At 39.2% G+C, this 21,235-nt stretch overlaps 1 protein-coding gene across 9 annotated transcripts in view; it reads right to left on the bottom strand.

Annotated features, from left to right (window-relative positions):
* MAPK10 (mitogen-activated protein kinase 10) overlaps positions 1-21,235 on the bottom strand; it is a 114,818-nt gene that overhangs the window by 38,160 nt on the left and 55,423 nt on the right. For 5 of the 9 annotated variants that reach the window (XM_052681701.1, XM_052681698.1, XM_052681700.1 and 2 more), the window contains one exon: positions 7,458-7,529. In XM_052681701.1, the coding sequence (XP_052537661.1) occupies positions 7,458-7,523 (66 nt within the window). In that variant the 5' untranslated portion in view covers positions 7,524-7,529. Of the gene's footprint in view, positions 1-7,430; positions 7,530-21,235 lie in introns of those variants that run through there. The other 4 variants (XM_052681704.1, XM_052681703.1, XM_052681705.1 and 1 more) reach the window with 1 other exon arrangement.

The raw sequence follows: 21,235 nt of genomic DNA, 5'->3' as shown, positions 1-21,235 counted from the left end.
TGCAATTCACTCAGAAGATCCACAGTTGTGGCATTTACCAAACCTCTGCTTTGGATTTAATAGGCACAGGTTTTGCTGTGTACATTTGGAGAGTCACGGAAGCCTACATTTAAGAAATAGACATTATCTTTGCATAGGAATATCTGTAGCACAGTTAGAGATTAAATCTCCCACACAGAACATCAAATGTGTGCACTTACACACAATTTTGTAAATTCTTAATCTTATTTTCTCAGCCCCATTGCACCACATCTCCCCCACTATCGTATCTCATTCATAACCTATAAGGACTGTATTCATCACACAGTATTCCTTATTACAGTGCTTTCTATGCTGTCATGGGTTAATTCTCTGTCTTTTGTTAGTGCTTCTTCACTGGTTTTCTCCTAGATCCCAGACACAGGCTGCACTCCTAAGAACTCAGCAACTCAGTAGCAAGGTGACTTGTTCTGCAAACAGCTCAGCTCTCACAGACCGTTCTTTGGTTGTCTCATTGCATTTGCTTTGCACATTCTTTTAAAGCAGAAATTATTGTAAGAGGCATAATACTCTTACCTTTTCTTTTCTTTTTTTTTTTTTAATTAAACTCTTTTTGTTTAACCTCTTCTGAGATGACAAAACTCCAATGACTTCAGAACTGACTTTTTTTGGTTCTGAGCACCGTGAAGTGCTTCTTCTCTTTCTTGTTCATTTATTTCTCCAAAGCAAAACTCCATTTGGATATTCTTCACTTGTCTCCCATGTGGTGCTCACTGAGATTTCACTGCTTTCAATTGCTCCTTTTGTACAGGCTCAACATGGTTGTAACTTATTTCTAGCTATGGTCTCACATGTTGCTTAGCAGTTATCACAGCCCAAAGGCATCTACTCCATTCTGGTGCACACTTGTAAGAGATCAGCTGTATGTGAGCATTTCCTCAGCAGAAGAACAAGTTCAGAATGATTCCTCATTCACATATTATCTGAAGAATCCAACACAGACACAGACAGTAAACTCTGGCCCCAGCCATCATACCAAGGATGGCAAGGAGAAGAAGATTTATTCAGAAATGCCAAGAAGAACAATTCTTGGGAAAGAGGTTTCTTTATGGACAGGGACTTGAATATAATGTAGGGAAAATACAGGAAAGAGGTATGTAAGAAAGCGGATGGAAGTGGAGGTAACAACGTTTGAGAACCTCTTACTTATTTAGTGATTGGGATGAGATGTTGGCAAAGGCATGAATTGGAGCTGCCTCTGAAACAGAGGGCAGCAACAAGAGCAGCCACAACCAAACTGCAAGAGCAAGGAGGAGAGGAAACTGCTGTTTGTACTCATCAGCTCATTCTGAGTCACTTGGTTTGAAAAAGAAGAGACAATACAGGAGGAAGCAAGATACAGGTAAGAGAGAGAAATGGCCACTGAAAGTTGGCCAAGGAACTGCACCACTGGGAAATGAAAAGGATGGCTGATTTTTCAATAGCACTAGGGGAGACCTGAAGTCCAGTGTGCTTTGAGCACAGGAGAACTAGGATGGAATTAAGTTCTCATACTGATAGTACAATATTTTACAAATAGATTGAGTTTCTCACTAAATTGAGACCACAGTGAGCTATCAGGTGTTGGCTGAGAAGCTTTCTTCTGTTATGCATGTAAGGCAGCAAGGAAGAAGTCATGAGATGCTGTGTCCCAGCGCACATCATGGCATCATTCGAAAAGAAGGGTGAAAAGGCAGCACATAACAGCACAGGTATAACTACTTCAAAAACTAAATTTCTGAGTACAATTGTATAATTACAGTATTCGTTGTGAAAGTGGCTAATGAAAAGACTCTCCTTTTCTTAATAAGAAGGCTGAAAGGAGCTGAATAATTCAAGTGCATCGTTTGCTAGAAAGAGACAGTTCTGTATCTTAAACAATAACATTTTAGTCCCAGAAATCGGCAGTAAAGGACATTGCTTACAGAATGAACATCAATCAATCTCCCATTGGGTAGAAACCATAATTATAGGACTTTTCCTCATCAAGACAGCTTATATAATGGTTAAAGCAGTAATTCTGTCCAATGTGATTAAGGTATTAATTTTAACTAAAGTGGTTTATCAAATTTAGGAAATAATTCAGAAACAAACCTGATGAATGAATAACTGAGAGCAATGCAATCAATAATGCTGGTCTCTTCTGTTGGTAACAAATGAAAAGTTTGCTAAAATAATCTGAGTTTCAAGTGTTCATTGATGCAAGTATTTCACAGAGGAAGTGTTTTGTTCAAGATCGGTGGAAAATAAAGCAAGTTGTCAGAATATAGGTGAAAAAACATCTAAAGATAAAATCAAGGGTTTTTTTTTTTTTTTGTATCTTTTTATTTGGGACTTATTTAAAGATCAATCTGAGTAGAAGTTTGCAAAATACTCTCTACATGCAAAGTGAAAATGCACTCTGAAGGTTTCTTTAAGTGGTATCAATAAAGCACCAATTCCAATTTCATTATGCAGAAACACTGACGTATTCCATCCGGGGCATCAAATTGTTCAGACTGTCCAGTAAGGACTAATGATGGTGCCGATGGAATAGCATGCTATGTTGCAGTGGTGATTCATATTAAGCATTTTCTTAGTATGTATGGCTGAATCCCAGATGTCTTATCTCAAAATGCCACTGTGCCTGGTTTTTGGAAGAAAATTAAATATATTATTGCAGCATTATGGAAGTGCTGTGAGGCACAAAACTGAATAATAGAAAGGTGTTTTTCGAAGACAAGATTATTTATGACTTCAAGTCAAAAATCATGGAATAGTATTATGCTGCAATTACCAAACCCTGGCAGAAGCCACCCAGAGGCACAGTCACAGACTGCAGAACTGCTCTTGAGTCCTGCAAAAAATGTGTGGGGGTGTGTGCAAATGAAGTGTAAATAAATGCATCCTATACAGCTAACGTTTAGGAAATGTGAAAATTCTGCCAGGCACAATTCTTCATGTTGGTTGGCAGCATCCATTGTTAGTTATTATTCAGCACTTGAACATCTTATTCTACTCAAAATCCAGGGGTCTGTGTCATGTTGTGCTTCAGTAGGAATGTCCAGAACCCTAAAGATGTGGCCTATTGACAAGAGCAGCCTTACTAACGATCAATGAAGTTCTATAAGTCTAAGTACCTTTGTCCCATCCTTCTGTTTTTCAAAAGCAGATGTCATTTTTCTCAGCTCTTCCAGAAAAACATCAGCCTACGAAATTGCAGTTAATGATAGACTTAATTGCAAATAAGCAGAAGTCATATTTCCCCAATCGTGATTTGTTTCTCAAAAAGGGCTTTTCTCTTCTCTTAAGTTGGAAATTCTTCATATTCTCACCATGCTGAGTTAGCACTGCGCCATGTAAAACCAGCAGACCCAATGCCATATGCTGTATGCTAAAACAAGCAGCCTATAGGTGGATGTCTTTTCCTGCCACAGCGCACAAAGCTGTGCACTTCAGGAGATGAGAGAAGTCCCCACACAACAGTTACTATAAGAAGTATATGCCCTCAGTGGTAACAATCATTGGGGTATTTTTCAACACGTCACCTCTAAAAGAACACTTCAGAACAATTCAGTATTTGGTGGGAAGTCCACAGTGATGCATGCATTCCAACAGGAGCAGGACTACTCATGCATCTTCCACATCGGCTATTCTATTCCACATGGTCAACATATTAGACATAGACCTGGGATAGTCAGAGATTTTTCCAGTGAAAAAAAATCTTATGTTACAGCACATGACCACCAGAAGCTCTCATCTTGACAGATAAGCAGGTCAGCATCCAACTGCATAACGCTGACTTGTGCCGGTACCTGCTGGATACTTGTACAGCAGAAGAAATTTTGGCAGTTGTTAAACCAGACCAAAAAAAAAAAAAAAAAAAAAAATTAATGAGTTGAATTAAGTTGACCAAAAACAGCATTTTTGGGGTCTCTTATCTGTGTGCTGGCTGGCTCCCACTCACCACAAGAACTGAGTGGCAGTGCCCACATCTTGCTGCTGGGGAGCTCTAAGGCTTCCTGATTCTATACAATTTTCCAAAAGCTACAAAGAAACTTCTTTATATTCGGACCACAGTAAATCATAGAGTATTTGACTTCTCCATTAGCATTGTGAATAAATATGGAATAAAAATTACTACGTGAAGACTGTTGAATTCTCTCTAAAATTATACCAAATGATTAACCAAACGTTACCAGGTTGCACCTATATCCCACGTCCTGCCCTCTGCAGTACACATGAACAGCACCCACAAGAGCTGAGATTTTAATGCAATAAAATATGTAATTCTAAGGGGCTGCTCTTGTACTTAAAGCTGAGTATGTGGTTGAGTGTGATTTGGATCAGGGCCTATCTTTTTGGAGAAAATAAATTAAGAAGCAGCCTAAACTAGCTTTAATCCTCAGGGTATACATCTGAAGATATGAGGATCATGAAGAGCTGTTTGTACAGCAAGTGCTGGAAGGACAAAATCCTGCTTCCTGTAATGACAGAGTAGTATCTCTCGCACTCTTGAATGACTCCTCTTCGGATACTGCCATGGTTATTTACCTTGGATTGGCTTCACCCAGTGTGGGAATCAAATGTTGTTTCTACATTAGAACAAAATTTTTTATTTCATGGTCTCCACCACCATAGTTCTTTTTGGGAGTCTTTTCACTTTACGTGGGGAGAGGTCTCTGATAGTTTGCATTCCCTATCCTCTTGATGAATCTTCCTCAGGAATGCATGTTCAGTATATACATGAAGTAATTTAAAATCATAGAGATTAGGTAGTAGGTTATGGGCACAAAGACTGCAGGTCCTGTCTGTCCAGCCTTCAGAAATACCTCTGAGCCTTACTGATATTTGGTACTGGCAGGCAGGACCCGAGTAATGGAGAATTTAAGAAAGAGAAGATAAATAATTAGCAATAAACTTGTATAGCTAGCAATGATTTATGTCTAGTCAGCATGAATATATATGTAGTTTTTTGTCACACACATTGCAAGAAAATCCTGAGAACAGTCATGATGTGCCCAAGGAAGCCCTGAAGAGGCATTGGGAAGGCCTGGCATCACTCCCCTTGGTGCTCTTTGTTTAACAGAGGAAGCGGCCTTTGGACAGAATGGAAGAAACTTTGGAGAGGACCACCATATCAGTATGATAAGGAGAGTACTGAGATGTCTTGGAAACAGGATGGCGACTGACTGGCACAAGATAGTACACGAATCAACAAGTGTTAGAATGTAATTAACAAATGTAAGTCTTTGGTAAGATTGTGAATCTGGAGTACCCAGCCAATGGGAAAACAGGGGAGCGGATAGGCATGGGGGCACAAGGCACAAAAGCTGTACTACTGTGCCCACAGGTGTGCTCCAGCTTGTGAGATGCCCGCCATTGCAATTGCAAATAAAATCTGTTTTTACCAGAGATACTGCCATGACGAAATTACTTGGATATTCCCAACACCAGTTACAAGAACTCATCCAAAATGTTGTTGATTTCATCGGATATTCTTTAACAAAAACACTAATATGACATTAAGTACTGTTTGTGGCTATGACAGCTGGACTAGATGATCTTAGCTGTCTTTTCAAACCTTGTTCTATGATTCTATGAACACTTCTTATTAAACTGGAGTATCAGCAGAAGATTAATTATAGCAGCATGTTTTGATTATTGACTAAATCAAGAACTGGGTACTGTTTGACAGAAAGCATTCACTGTACATTGTTGGGAATTGACTGACATCCAGGCTGAAGTAGCCTTGAATGTAAGGAGGAAATGATAGAAGTATCTTTCCTTGCACATGTAAAATAGAAATGTTTCTGTACAGCTCTTCTTTAATTTATGTAAAAGGAGGAGGATAGTTAGCTGTGCAAAACACTGTATTCTGTACACTGAAAAGAACTTCTCAGTGTAGAATAGTGTAGAATCCCCTCCCCTTTTTTTTTTTTTTTTTTTTTTTGCAATTTCTGCAAAACATTGTGGGGTGTTTTTTTTTTCTGTTTTTCTTTTTCTTTTTCTTTTTTTTCCTCCCTCAAGTAAGCTCTGTCTAAAAAATTACCTAAGCACTGTTTTGTGGGGGGAAAAAAAAATTAAAAAAAATCCTTTCTTCTTCCAAAATTCTTTCTCCCTGGTCTGAAAGATATGTATTGTGTAAGTTATATATAAAAATTTTCATTGAGGAGGATACTTCAGGCTGTTTGTGCAGTCTACAGATCCAATTATCCAAACTGAGCCAAGAAAAAGTGGAAGAATTAAACAAGTTAGAAAATCACATGCACACAGAAAATAGGAGGTAAGAAAGGACATAGAAGGCTGTTAAGCAGTTTTCCAAAGCAAATAGCCTAGATCCAACTAAGTGCTGAAGCTTTTGAAAGTTCAGAGGTAGCCTTCCCAGCAGAACCAATATTTGGCACTACTGAGTTAAAAAAACAGACAGCAAAATTTCCAATACACGTCACTGTTTCACGTTAACTGCTTACATACAGCTCACAGCCTTCAGCTCTTCACTGTCTTTGACACTAGGTAAGTAACATAAAGGGGAATACTGGTGTTTACCACAATTCCATTTTCAGGAACACAACATTGTTCTCACCTCTCAAAAAATGAAGACTGTTCCCTAGTCTCCCTCAAGTTCAATAATGGATTCCATCTCAAAGCAACAACATCACCACCAAAACCAAAAAACAAGAAATAATTCAAACGCAAAATGTTTCATAAGAAGTCAACTAAAAAGTCACCTTGAATTCATACTGGAAAAACACATTCAGTGATTTGACATCTATGTATGTTAACTAACTTAATCTAACCATCAGAACCAAAAATTGGGCATAAAAATACACAGTTTTCTTCAGCTCAAAGTTAGTTTGAGCTCTATAGATTTTAAAGCACTGTGACTGAACAATTTCAAGGCTGATATCAAGTGCAGAATTGGCTATAGCACAGTCTCATGACCCCACAACCTGCAGAGTATATTTTGTTCAACTGAGGACAGTACAAATCTCGCACCAATTCAATTACTTTTTCCATACTCCCAGCAAATGCGGACTAATGGACAGAAAATTGTATTCATTGATTACAATGTAAAAACCTCTGTCTCACATAAAGAGACGGTAAGATAAAATAAATCTAATTCACATATTTCTGTGAAAGCATTTATATAGGTGCAGTTATTTTGGATGAAGAATGTCTCATCATTAAGTTTATGGGAAGAACAGCCAAGACTTTTTTGTTCTCATCACATCAACAGATATTTGGGCAAGCAAAAATCATTAAAAGCAAACGATGATAATCAAATTAAATAGAAATTTTCTGTGATGCATTTTTCTGGTTTTTATGTTTACTCTAATTCTTACAGCTAGTTACTCTCAATTTGCTACAGACATTAACTTTTTTTTTCTATTAGCATAAATGTAAAAATAAAGTACAAGTGTATACTGTACCTTGTTTTACCTGTAAGGAACACACACCTGACAAAAGGCAATCTTCACATCCAGGGTAGGTTCACCACAATAGTACAACAAATGGCGGCTCATAAATACCTACAATTAAAAAGAAAATAAACATATAAATTTGTATGCTTGCTAACGTACCAGTACAGAACAGTTAGATGTGCATTTGGATCATGAAGCCACCCTCAGTTATTACCCAGCTCTTGAAAAGAACAAATTGCTTAGAACATTGCTAGGAATAGGCTTTAATGCCATCCTAACACTCACCAACGCAACAGCTTCCAATGGGGCTTGCTTACATCAGGAAGAGCTTTAGAGTAACAGAAACCATTAGCCCAAATTTTCTCTTGTCACTTGTATATTCCTACAGTCTCACCAAATTCAAGTCAGCAGGTTGTATACAGTACAGGAGTGAGAAATAGTGTTGTGGGGAAGAAAGGAACAATCTCTAAGTTGCCAGTTACTAGGAAAATCAGAGAAGACAGAGAAACTAATAATTTCTCTGAGTAAGTTCACGGCCTACCATTTCATGAACAGTACACGTAGTTCTGCTCCTCATCTTAACATGTAACAACTCGGAAAGATGCAGAAAAGAGCAGGAACAATGCTCCAAAGCAGACACGAAACAATGGCATAGACAGATCTTTTTTAGTAAGAGAAATAACGGAGCCTATGCTGGAGATCCACCAAACAAGTGACACAGCAGCAGCAAGAAGTAGAACATTTCTTTTTCATTTTAAAGTAGATACAGTCTAGCATCAAATTAAGTTGTCAAGTACCAGCTTAGTATTACTATAAGGAGATAGTTCTTCACCTTCTGTTTCTTGAGACTGTAAAGCTTCCTGCCTCAAAGTGCTGTAGATGTCTGAATCAACTTCAGTTTTTATACACTGAGACAAATTCACACAATATGCTTTCTGAATCTATTTACCTCAAAACTATCACCTCAAATTCAAGGCAATCCCAAGCTACTGTCTGCCACTATGTGCTCAGTCCACTGTTGTACACTATCACAGCACCTGACAGTGGCCAACGAGGCCATATACTGGCCTAGACAAAACTATGTAACACATTATAGCTCTTCAAACATTTTAAATTCTATAGCATCGCACTCAGCTCTGACCAATCAAAGCTTTCAATGTTGCATTCTCACATGGGAAAAAATGTAGAGATGTTATCAGGGAGCTACATCTCAAAGCCATTGGAGCATATTGATTTTCCACTTCAAAAAATAAAAAACAACCCCACTTTAAAATCACAGTTGGAAACCAGCAACTTCTAGTGAAAAAGAGATGAATAATATAGAAGTCACAATTTTCTTACAAATATAAACTCATTACAGTAGCTAAAAATGCATCCATTACTCCATTAAGACACAATTCTGAAACTGAATCCCCATCTGTAGGGCCCCCTCTGACATACACTGCTCTGTTATAGGAATTATAGCTAACTGTAACAGTAGATACTCCCAAATAAAACAAAAATCAAAACCACTGAAGCAACTTCAAGTCTCAAAAAGTTAAGAAACAACAAGAAAGTATTCACCGATATCTGTAAACTTGAAAACATTATGTATCCTGTGTGTTTAATTTTTAATGAATGAATGAATAACACTGTTATGAAAGCAAGCACAAGACCTTTCTGCTTCACATTACAGTGTCTGAGACTGCTGCCTCATTGCCCAGTGAGTCACTGCTGGAGCCTCACATCCCACAGAGGGTTTGTGTTAGACCAAGAGGAAGAAACATTTTTTTTTTTTTAATAAGAAAGAAATAATTAAGAAAAAAGCTTTTAACATGAGTCATATGCTCAGTGGCTTGTGGAAAGCCGGTAGATACTCACAGTCCCACACTGTAGATATATGCTCTATGAAATCCTATTGGCTGGATGTACAATACTGCTCCAATAATCAATAACTGACATGTCATTAGTCAAAACACACCATATTCCACACAGTCTAACAACGGAAAGTGAAGAAAATAAGGAAGGGAAATCCAGTTCCTCACTGAATCTACTGTAAAGTTCTGCTGAGAGGATGAATTCTGCCCTACATATGCATTATGACTCATACATGGCCCCTCTGCTTCCCACCAGAATGACAATAGTAATCCAGAACAGAATAATAAACTGGTAATATTTATGAGCTGGAAGACGTTTAACTATTTATTATGTTGTCCCTGCATGCAGCTACTGCTGTAAAAATAATAGAAGTATGATACATTTCATTGGCATGGATCGATAATCACGTTCCTCTGTACACAAGGTAGATCTAATGACTCACATGGCCAAGAATGAGAATAACTCATGTTTGGGTTGTAAGACTGCACACCCAGAGCAAAAGAGACTTGAGTTTTCCACAGTGAATGCCTTTGTACATGGAAATTCAAGGAAATTTCCTTTGATGTCTTGTATGTATTCACATGTAACTTCTAGTTTCTTAACACAAAAATACATTCACATTTAACTACCCTCGATCATGCCTTGCCCACATAACAGATGAGGCAAAGTAAAGCAAATCAAGGTGTGATGCCGGGATAAGCACAGCACAAAGCAAATATCATGCAAGAAGCTACTTAGAAACAACTGCATGTGCTACATGTTGGGATCTGAGTGTTGTTTGGTGAGAGCATGAGTACCCAGTATCTCCTCAGCCCTACTTTTGACTCTTTATCTTTTCTGCCTTGAGCAAAATTATCCAAGGGGGTTGAACTGAACAATGTTGATGCTACAAGACATCTTGAGACAACCACAGCTGGAATGAAGCTGAGTAGCTAGAGATCCCAGCAGCAGAACAGGGAGAAAATAGGTCTGTGAATCATCAACAACACCGTAATATCTCACATTTTCATTGGGATCGAATTAGTTGTATGTCAGAACCTGTAAGGGCATTCAGCTCTCAGCAGAAAAAGTACCATGATCTAGTTTCAAAAAAATCCAAAGGAGGCACTAAAAATGTAGGATGGAAGTTGAAGAGGGCACATTAAGGAGGTGACTGCCTGTACTTGAAACATGAGATAGGTTGGTTTTGTGAATTTGCCAGCTCAGAAGTTTACTTTGATCTTACTTCCCTATACTTTAGCTTACTCAGACCAAGGATAAAAAATAGATTGGAGGTGATTACCTACTAATAACAAAAAGCCAAACTTTTATTTTACTTAATTTTACTTCTTTTAGATATACATAGACAAAACATATAACATGACAACAGCAGAGGCTTGCTGAAAGACCTGCTTTCTCCTAAAATCCAAAGAGAAGTTCTCATAGAATAAAAGCAGCATCTTTGCTTTCTGAGTCACACATCTTCCCCTCACCAAAGGCAAGCATCTTCATCTTTCTTCACAATGAACACACACACATGGTAGTATAATGTGTCTTCTGACTGCTCTCCTGCCAACAGCTCCTCTTCCAAAGCAAGTGGGCCTGTGATATGCCCAACATTCAGCCAGAAACTTTCCCTTTTCATTTTCCTACCACACCCATCTCCCTGGAGAAGGATTGCTTCTTTCTAAAGAGGAATAACTCACTATTATTCCAAAACTCTTGGAAAAGTGATGGGATTAAATCAATAATATTAGTATAATAGCTGAGAGCAAAGAGGAAGCAGGGTGATGACAGCAGACAAAGCAAAGTAGAAGGACAACAGCAGTTCCAGCTCTCCCACATGTCCTCCCTGAGCTGAACCTTCCTGCTGCTCCCTGAGCTCCTTCCTCTTCTGACAGCTATGTGATGTTGACGAATGGTTTTGGGCAGTCTGGCTCCTAGCCTTTTGGCCTTGTCAGCATTTTCTCATCCCCACGCTGGATTTAGTTGACATTAACTAGCTTCTGGATTATACAAGATCTTCTGCTTGCTGTAGGTCTGTGAGGTGTTAACTTTGCTATATGGTCCAAGGAGCATCTCAACACATGCTGTGTTGTCTATCAGCTTCTCTTCTCACCCATCCTTCACAAGATCTCGGGTCTCAAAAAAGCATCGCAGGTACTCTTCAGGGAGCCTCCCTCCATGGCTACTTCATGTCTCCTCAGTAAGAGGCAACTTCCTTCTTCCCAGTGGACATCAACCTTGACCTGTCAAAGTATATTTAAGTCTTCCTGTGACAAATCTGAAAAACCCACTTGGAGCCTTATGACATTTCCATACAGTTTCTTAATTCAGAGAGACCAAGGAGCCAATTCACAGTGGTACCACTTGCCTCAGAACAGCCATGTGGGCAGGGTTCTCACCGCACAAAAAGTCAAAGCCTTTGGGTCAAACACAGCAACCAGAGACGTAATTGGGTCCTTGAAGTGAGATGCTGCAGCTGTTGGATGCATTTAAACTAGTGCTGATAGTGTTCACAAATAAAGTAAGTGCTCATCCCAGCCTGGTGCTTTCCTTACCAACTTCCACTTCCCTAAGGCTGTTCTGTTAGAAATGTTCATGTCCTACAATACATGGAAGGTAACAATTCCTTTACACTGCAATTCTGCAAACATCCTCATGTGGAAAAATAAAAATACTAATATCCAATTTAAACATAAATCAACTGCAGCTGAAGAGATCATCCACAGAATTGCTTGCATAAAACATGGCTGGATTAACACATGGCAAGGCATAGCTGCAAGCAGAAAGACTTCAACAGAATTACAGAACAACTCCAACCAATAAGCTAGAAATCATTTCCAGCCCCACCCAATGTGATAATTTTAGCAACACATGGAAATGACATATTCATATAAAGAACCAAGCCCATCATTTTCTCATTATTTGGCATTACCAAACAGACAGACCATGTGTGCCATGGGCACATTGACTGCTCCCTACCTTCACAGGGACATGGCTTTATGCTCATACTACAATAGACTGGATTTATTTGCTGTGATCTCATTGAATATCATTCATGAAGAGAAAGAGAACAAGCTAAAAATTAATGAAATTTCATCAACATTTAATATGATTTAAATATATCCATATGTATCTTGTTCCACATCAGCTAAAGGGGTCAATGTATCATCGCAGCCATCACAGAAAACCTTGCTGAAAAACAGTGATGTTCAAAACTGAACACCGATGAATAATTAATGTTTCCTGTTTTGAAAATGGAGTTTGACTCATTTCATCCATTTCCAGCATTGGAATCCCCCTCTCTCTCATTTGAAAATAGACAGTCTCACCACTGGTTGATCAGTGAGGAATGCCCTTGGGATCCCACTCCCTAAACTATGGTTTTAACTTCCCTGAAATTTGGCAGTTCACTTCTGTAAAAATAACACAGAAAACAGTAGAAAAATGACAGAATGTTGTCAGTACACTACAGCTTTCTACTTAGCATCTAGGTGCCCTGAACCTATGAAATACTGGAGACTTGACCGAAGTCCTACAGCATCATGATTTATATAAGGAGAGAGCAGCAATTTCTGATCCCCATTGCCATCACGTTTTGGACATGTTTCTGTTGCGCTGGTGTGCTGTGTCAAGGAGGAAAGGCTGCACGTTGTTTAACCATTTCTTATCATTGCTGCCATTTATGAACTGGGATGCAGCTGCCTGAATATCCTATCAAATTAGATTTCAACACCAATTCTGCAGGGTCATCAGCAACTTTTACAGAACTTAATTTTTTGCTCATATGTAATTTCAAGCACAGCAACAGAGAGCTTTCAGTATCAGTTTGAATTGCACCAACTGCTTGGCAAAAAGCTTCAGGACCTGACGCAACAAGAACTGAAATTTCCAAGTGGATCCATAACAGAGAACAAGCCTGCATCTAGTAAGAAATATTTAGTTTTTTTCTGTTGTCTGTGCTCTCTTTTAATTATTCTTGAAGTAACAGGGGAAAGCAATGGTATGAATAAAGTAATTATTAAGGCTAAATACCAGCAGAAACAGCTTGCTAAAACAGCATCTGAAAATTCACAAGAATCATGCAAGCATTTCTACAGCTGAACTCCTGGAAGAGAAAGCAAACGGGTACAGAATTTAAAAATAGCACTGAGAGGACTGCTGGAGGAGATATTTATGGGGAAAAAAAAAAGTGAGAAAGAGAGAAAATAAAAAGAGCATTCAAACTGCAAAGATAGGGAACTGATAAGCTGATTCTTTAGTGATCATGGCCAAGAGGCAGAGGACAGAAACAGCTGAGCTTTGTCTGCCCTCTCTGCCAGTTCCTTAGTTGCTCTCTTGCCAATGTTTACAAGTTAAATTTCTACACTTGACAATAGCTGGTGTAAATACCCATGCAGTAGCTTTTCAAGCCAGGACAACCACCTAAGCACTTAGTTTTATCATTTAACCTGCTGCTGTAAGGTCTTACAGCAGGTTAAACGATCTTGCAGTGTCTTGTGCTGTCTTTTCATTCAGAGATGAATGTCTCCATTCTGTGAGACAAATTCAAATAGAAAAAAAATCTAGCCACTTTCAGAGGCATGAAATTGGACTTTGGTATTGGAAGCAGCTCTGAACTAGCACAAGATGAACCTCCAGCAATCATTGTGCAAGAGCACAGCTACTGTTGTCAGCCAAAAATGAAGAAAATCTAATCAGAAAGAGATGAGCACAATGAAATGCTCATTACTTGCCCACCAGGAAGTAAAAACAAACAAACAAACCAGCTTTGCCATAATGGTAAAAGCAAATTTGTTAGCTGCAAATTCCACCTTCCCCCCCACCCAGTACTGTCACTTTGATCTGTTCTTTTCTTACTGGAAAAATTACGGAAAACAACTGAAGTATCCACTACACCACAGCTGAATAAATAATTCTTCCCTCTCAGAAACCTGTTTTCCTCTATTTCGGTCCAAAAATCAATATAAGGTTCTTCCTTGGATAAATGTCAGTGGTAAAATGTGTGAAGGTATATAACAAATCACATCAACGCTATTTTTAATACACTCCCAAGTCAGAGCACAACGACCAAACCTAATTCAAATTCAGTTAAATTTGTCTCCAGTGACAGCCTTAGCACAGTGCAACTTAACAACGCCATACATTCAATGGAATAGGCAAAGAAAAATACTTCAGTACTCTCTATCTTAAGCAGTATGAATAAAATTAATATATTTTAAGTTACATACACCAAGCTCTAGTAGCTGGAAATAAGTTTTTAATACTTCAAATTGTAGGTAACTGGATCTCCATCTTACCACGTTGCTTTGTTGCACAAGTCAACTACTCCATCAGTGAAGGGTATGAATAAAAGAAGTATATACCCCAGGCAAAACTGGAACTGTAACTCAGGAAGAAATGACATGAAAGGCCACGGTACTTTGATCCAGCCATTAGTTCTGTTTCAGAGCACCTTCATTTGGTGGCACTACGATACAGGGAACTGCAATTTTCATGAAAGTTTTATTTAGAGAAAACAATTAATAGCATTGTTGATTTAAGAGAAAAAAATTACAAAAACAAAACAGTATTGTGCAACACTTTTACTTATTTGATGTTAAGCTCTATTAGATTCTGTCCATGTTCATAATTTCATAGCAAAGTTGGTATGATTAGGATTATGGATAACTTGGCGAACTGCAGCAACAGTGTTTATAATCATAACATAAAAAGCATAGTTTAACTGGCCATTGAACCCATCTGCCCAATCTGAACCTCACAGTTACTCAGAGAAGCAGCATAGAATCACTCTCCATTGGAAGAGACCTTGGTATACCTCTCGGTATACCAAGCATGAGTTGTTGTTTCAGTTGGCTGCAAAGTCAGAATGCTTAGTGCCCTCCTTGGTTTGCATTTAAATATTAATACAGCAGCTACACAACTAAAAATATTATCATCTCTCACCTCTTCCCCCCAGAAAGCTTAGTTTCTATGATTCTGTGATTTGCATCACATGTGAGGAATTATGCAGCTGAGAGTCTGCTTACTGTTGCATCTTAAATCATTGAATGGCTTGGGTTGGAAGGGACCCAAAGATCAAGTTCCAGTCACCCCACCACAGGCAGAGCCACCAATCTCCAGATCTAGTACTAGACCACTTCTCCATTCCGAAGTAGCAGCAGCTACAACAAAACACGATGTCATAAAGCAGCTGCAACACAAAAACAATTCACTGTACAGGAAAATCATTTGAATTTAGAGTATGAATTTACTTTGCATGGTTTCCAGCTTCCAGCACACTGGAGCACATTTTCCGTACCTCACATTAAATAAATCCTTTGTAATAATGTGCACAGTTCATCCACCTCCCAGGCTATTGTCTGCTTTCTCCTCCTACAGCAAGAATTACAGATTATCTTTGGTATAATTTACATTTATAAAAAAATGTGAATAGAAAGAGGTTGGGTTGCTGTGCAATCAAAAGGATGCACAAAGTACGTTAGATTCCATGCTCTTCTGGGGAGTCTTTTGTCCTCTGGGATGACTACTGTGCCCAACAAATGCACTGCAGCAGGCAGCTGGTGAGACGTGACATTATAAAAGCACTTCATCCCTCGTTTGCATTCAGCAGGTTCAGACAAAGGGAAGCATTCAGATCCCTTTATCAATTTCCCATAAGTACATAGAGTTACATACAATAGCACAACAGAAGTGAAATGATTCTGCCATTTTCCTAAACTGAAATTTAATCTGCATAAACATCGGTTATTTAAGGACAAGAGGGAATGGCCCCAACTTATGCCAGGAGAGATTCACATTGGATGATAGGAAACATTTCTTCTCAGAAAGAGTGGTGATGCAGTGGCACCTCCAGGGAGGTGGTGAAGTCACTGTCTCTGGGGCTTTCAGGAACCGTGGAGATGTCATACTGAGAGACATGGTCAGAGGACATAGTGGGGCTGGGTTGTTGGTTGGGCTTGGTGATCTTAGTGGTCTTTCCAGCCTTAATGATTCCACAATTAAACAGAAAAACAGCAAGAAAAATGTCCTGATTTCCTTTCTGTGACTCCTTCCTGTTGCCTTGAGTCACAAGGTTCTGTCTTCAGTAAATAAGCATCAGAACGAATACTTCACATCAGCTGTCTTTGCTTTTGCTCACATACATAGATTGTGCCCCATGCTGCAGAATTTAAATTTAATTTATTCCCTGAAATAGAAGAGAGAAACATTTCAACAGATTATTGAGACTTAAAATTCAGTAGAGTCAATGCCACTCCAAAACTGTGGCTCATTTCATTTCCCTCTCACAGTCTTGGGCTGTCTAATTTACAGCAACATTTGATCTGCAGGCAGCATGCCTTTGTAATTCACAGTTGAAGTTACAATCTTCCAACAAAAGAATATTCAGTGAGCAGCGTTAAGTTCTGCCCCAGTGATTTTACACCTCCAGAAGCACTGAAAAAATTAAACTCAAATGGAACAAGCTTGGCAGAGCAGACATGTAAAATATACACACATTTGTGTTTGCCATGATTTCAGCACCCAGCATAACCGATTTGTGATGCTCCCCATACTGAAGCAAACTACTTATCCCCTTGTGTGAAGCATAAGGAATTTGAACCCATTCAGCACATTTAAAAATATTCTGAAATGTGTTTGGGGAGGGTTTTGAGCTTGTTTTTATACTGGCATGAAGCAAAGCAACTTCATTGGAAATTTAAGTTCTGTATTCCTACCTGAGACTGCAGTCTCATGGAAGTGGAATATTTTGGATTTGTATCATGTTCATCTTTTCTACCAAAACCTCACACAAAAAGGTATGTCTGGGGGTGCATACAGCCTGCAAGTGCCAGCCTAGAGCCTCCCCTCCACCAGCCGTAACATCCGTCATTCCACTGACTCCTGCTGCTCGTTATTTGCTGCTGGAACTGTCAGAGAACTGTGATGCTGAGTGGTTTCATGAGACACAAAACGAAAATCTGACAAAGGCTTTGTTTGCATTCATCGAGGCAAAGCAAAAACCTCTCAACAAGCACAGAATAAATCTGTCTTGCATTGTGGACTGCCATCATCTCTTTTACAACGCAAATTGATTGAAAGTTGCATTGCTATTGATGTAGCATTTCAGTTACTGCACATGGAGGGATAGGAGCAAACCTAAACACGATGACAGCAGGGCTGTTCCCAACGTATCCAGTTCTGCATACAAGCTCTGCATCAGTCTTGCCAGGCTGACCTGGGAACAGTGCCCAGCAAAACATATGGAACAGCAACACCACCTTCTCCACAGAATTACCAAAGCATTTATTTCATGCCAGAGCATCTTCAGATGATGTGTAGGGGACCACAGAATGGAAACTTCTCGACTGGTCTCATTTCCAGGCATTCAAGTTTATGTGGAGCCTACAATTATACCTCCAGCAGGACCTACAAGGCTCACCTTATCTAGTCATATTATAACATTAATTTAATTTGCTACATTTAATTTTATCAAAGTTGGAAGAGGGGAAAAAAGTAGGCTACATAAGAAACACAAATGGTTTCTGATTTTCTGCAGCTGTTCTCAACATTGCTTAGCAGATGAGTTTAACACAGAATGTCAGCCAGAACTATCTTTAGTCTTGGTTAGTGTGTTGGCATGTGAATATGATTAATCATTCTTATCATGTTAATGTACGGGTACTTAAAGATGAGCTGAGAAGAGTCACACTGTAATCAGTACTGCTAAATCATCTTTTGTGTGATCACTTAAATCATCATTATATTCTATTTATATTACGATACTACACAATCTTGAAGAAAAGAATGTTGCAAGTGCACAGAGATCATAACTGAGAAAATTTAAATACAGGTCTAAAGGAAAAACAGACAGATGTAAAAATGTGCATGAGGCTTGGCAAGGGACCTGTAGCTGTGTCCACAGAAGGGAAGCAACACTGGAATTAGATTTAGAGGTGAAACTGCACTGTAAGATAAGTAACAAAGCACATCAGGTCTAAGAAAACAACCGACACTGTCCAGGCTCACAGCTATTATGCAAAATGACATATTAACTCACAAACCAGGATTTATAAGGCTCGTGGACTACTCAGACCAGCAGTAATCCTGTTTATAAGGCTCATACACCTCTTCTTTCCTGCTTCCCCCCTCAACCCAAATGAATGAAGGTTTTGCACACAGTCAGTTCTCCCTCACAATTTACTCAAAACAAACTGCAGCTGCAAAGAGAACTAACTATAAAACACAGTGTTTCTTCTCATCCGATTCTCCTCTTATTACTATATTTGCATTTTTAGAGTGTGTGAGTGACTGCAATCCGAATATTTCACAAATGTGTCTCACCTCTGTAGTAGCTCCTCTCTTCTGTGAGGATTTTCATTTTTACAAGATTTGTTTTTATCACTAATTGGCTGCCCCCATGATGCCTTACTAGCATCGTGACATGCTGATGGTGAAGTCTTATATTTTGCAGAGGTGACTTGTAGCTGTTCTGAAGTTCTCCCTGGGAGAACAGCCCATTTGGGGTCACTACTCAACAAACACTGCTTGACCAAATTCCACCTCTGAACCAATGGCAGTGTGAAAGAATCTTAAAGGTTGGAAAAGACCTCTAAGATCCCCAAGTCCATTCACCAACCCATCCCTATCATGCCCACTGAATCACATACCCAAGTATCACATCCATACATTTCATAGAAACATAGAATCATTAGGATAGAGAAAGAGCTCTAAGATCCCCAAGTCCAACCACCAACCCATCCTCACCATGCCCACTGATCGTGCCCCTCATTGCCTCATCTCCACAGTTCTGGAACACCTCCAGGGAAGGAACTGCACTATCTTCCTGAGCAGCCTGTACCACTACATCACCACTCTGAGAAGAATATTTCCTAATATTCAGCCTGAAACAACGTTATCGATGGAGTTACAAACTTGCAGAATATCAGCACTATTGTTTGTAACAGTCAGTAAGTGCAATGGCTCATTAACTCCAGGTAGAGAACATTCCTGCAGCTCTTTGAGAACAGAAAACAGTCCAAAGAGCAAACAAACATGCAGTATCTTATTTCTTAAGTGCGCCATTATGCAAGAATAAGGTGTCCATAGTCTGGATATTCCATATGCACATAACAAAGAGAAAATTTCTTGTTTGAAGAAATGAAGAACCCTTCTGAGGAAAGGTTCTGCACAGTCCTGAAAGAGTAAAGTCAGTATCAACACATACCAACAACCCCAACAACATAAGATGAATAAAATTTTCCTTTCATTCCTTACAGATTGCATTATGCTGCTCTTACTATTTGGACTTAAATTCTGATATTCCTGTTAGCAGAACTATAGGAGAAGCTGCTGAGAGAGACAGTAGTAAACAAGTCAGTCTATATTGCAGCCTGACAACAGGATATTTTCCTAACTGTTCTTCATACTGGAAGATGCCTTTACAATCTATATTGCATTCAGTAGAGCCATTCTGTTTACTATGAATGAAAGCTGTACTCCCCAGAATGCTGGTCTTACAAAGACAGAAAAGAATTCATAGAAAATAAATCTACTCTCAGCCAAATTAACCACAGCTAGAAAGGTTAATTGGGGTTATGCCCACCTCTGTAACAAACCTGTCAATGTTATCTATAAAGTAGTTGGAGAGCTTTGTTAATGAAGAGCTGTATGTATCATATTCTCTAGCACCAGTTACCTTACACATGCCAAATAATATTTTAAACAGCTGCTGCTGCACTCAAAATACTGCCGTGTGATAAAGCACAGGTCTCATCCACCAAACCAGGACAACTCCGTAAGTCATTTAGGTCAAGAAGCTTTCTTATCCACTTTGAAATAAGCAGAGAAATCAATGCTATAAAGACCTGACCTACTGGCTCCATAGCCTTTTTATATACCGTATTTGCATGTGGTTTAACAACACAGTAAATACCTCTGCAAGATCATTTACCCTTCAGTTTTCATTGCCTGCAAGACACAGCTTACTAATCAATGCTTTTACTGGTTTGTTTGTTTAAATAAGTCATCAGTGATACTTCACAGTGAAGCACAGTAGTAATCAAGATGTGTCCCCTGTGAGATGGGTGCCTCTATGAGAGTTCAGAGGACATCTCTGGAGGACAAAGCTGACAGCAGAGAGTCCCTGACTGCAGCACATCCCTCTGTGTGAGGATGGCCCTAACATTCCCCACAGCATCTCAAGGCTCAGATGCCAGAAAGCAACACCGAAGCTGTCCAAATGTAGTAAACCTCACCAGGAACTTAAGAAAACAATCTCTCTGGCATGGGTAGGACAGGGAAGAATGTCAGAACTGGAATAAGATGAGAGAAACAACCAAAGAGTGAAAATTCAGAGTGCTAATTCAGATCTGCCACAGCATACAGGGAGAAGAGACTTGAGGCTTACTTTAGACCATACAACAGTATCCAGGTAGGGCAGACTGCCCACAGAATAGCGTGATGCCCTACTCCAGGCCAGTCTCTCAAAGTAGCGTTGTTTTGATCTCATGTTAATGCAAGGGATGTTCACACATCCTCTGTAACAAGCAAGCCTCTGTAACACAGACCATCTTTTTGGCTCTGCACTTGTACTGTTGACTCCTGTAATAACTTTAATGAAATTCCACTCTTATGAAAGAGATGCAAGTGCACAGAAGGAGTCACTAGTCCTGCAAACATCTCTGATGATTCAGGGTGCCCATGCAGGGAGCAACGTAGTATGCTGCACTCAGCACCTGCTTGCAACACCTCTTTCCTCCAGAAGCAGAACGCTTTCATCAAAGCTGTGTTACTGTATATTTCACTTGTTGGCTACACCATGCATTAATTCACAGACATTGCAGAGCAATCTCTCCCTTCCCCTTCTTTGAGGAATATTTCTCTTAATGGAGATTTCTCTAAACCAGAAATTGCCTTTTGAAACATAACAACTCATTGTATCGCTTGCCTCCATCTCCTTCAAATTCTCATTCAAATCATTTACTATCACAGTT

Source organism: Tympanuchus pallidicinctus, unplaced genomic scaffold (assembly GCF_026119805.1).
Source record: "Tympanuchus pallidicinctus isolate F22 unplaced genomic scaffold, pur_lepc_1.0 scaffold2, whole genome shotgun sequence".
NCBI classification, from domain to species: domain Eukaryota; kingdom Metazoa; phylum Chordata; class Aves; order Galliformes; family Phasianidae; genus Tympanuchus; species Tympanuchus pallidicinctus.
Note: the sequence above shows the minus strand (reverse complement) of the source record. Positions and strands in the feature narration are given on the sequence as shown.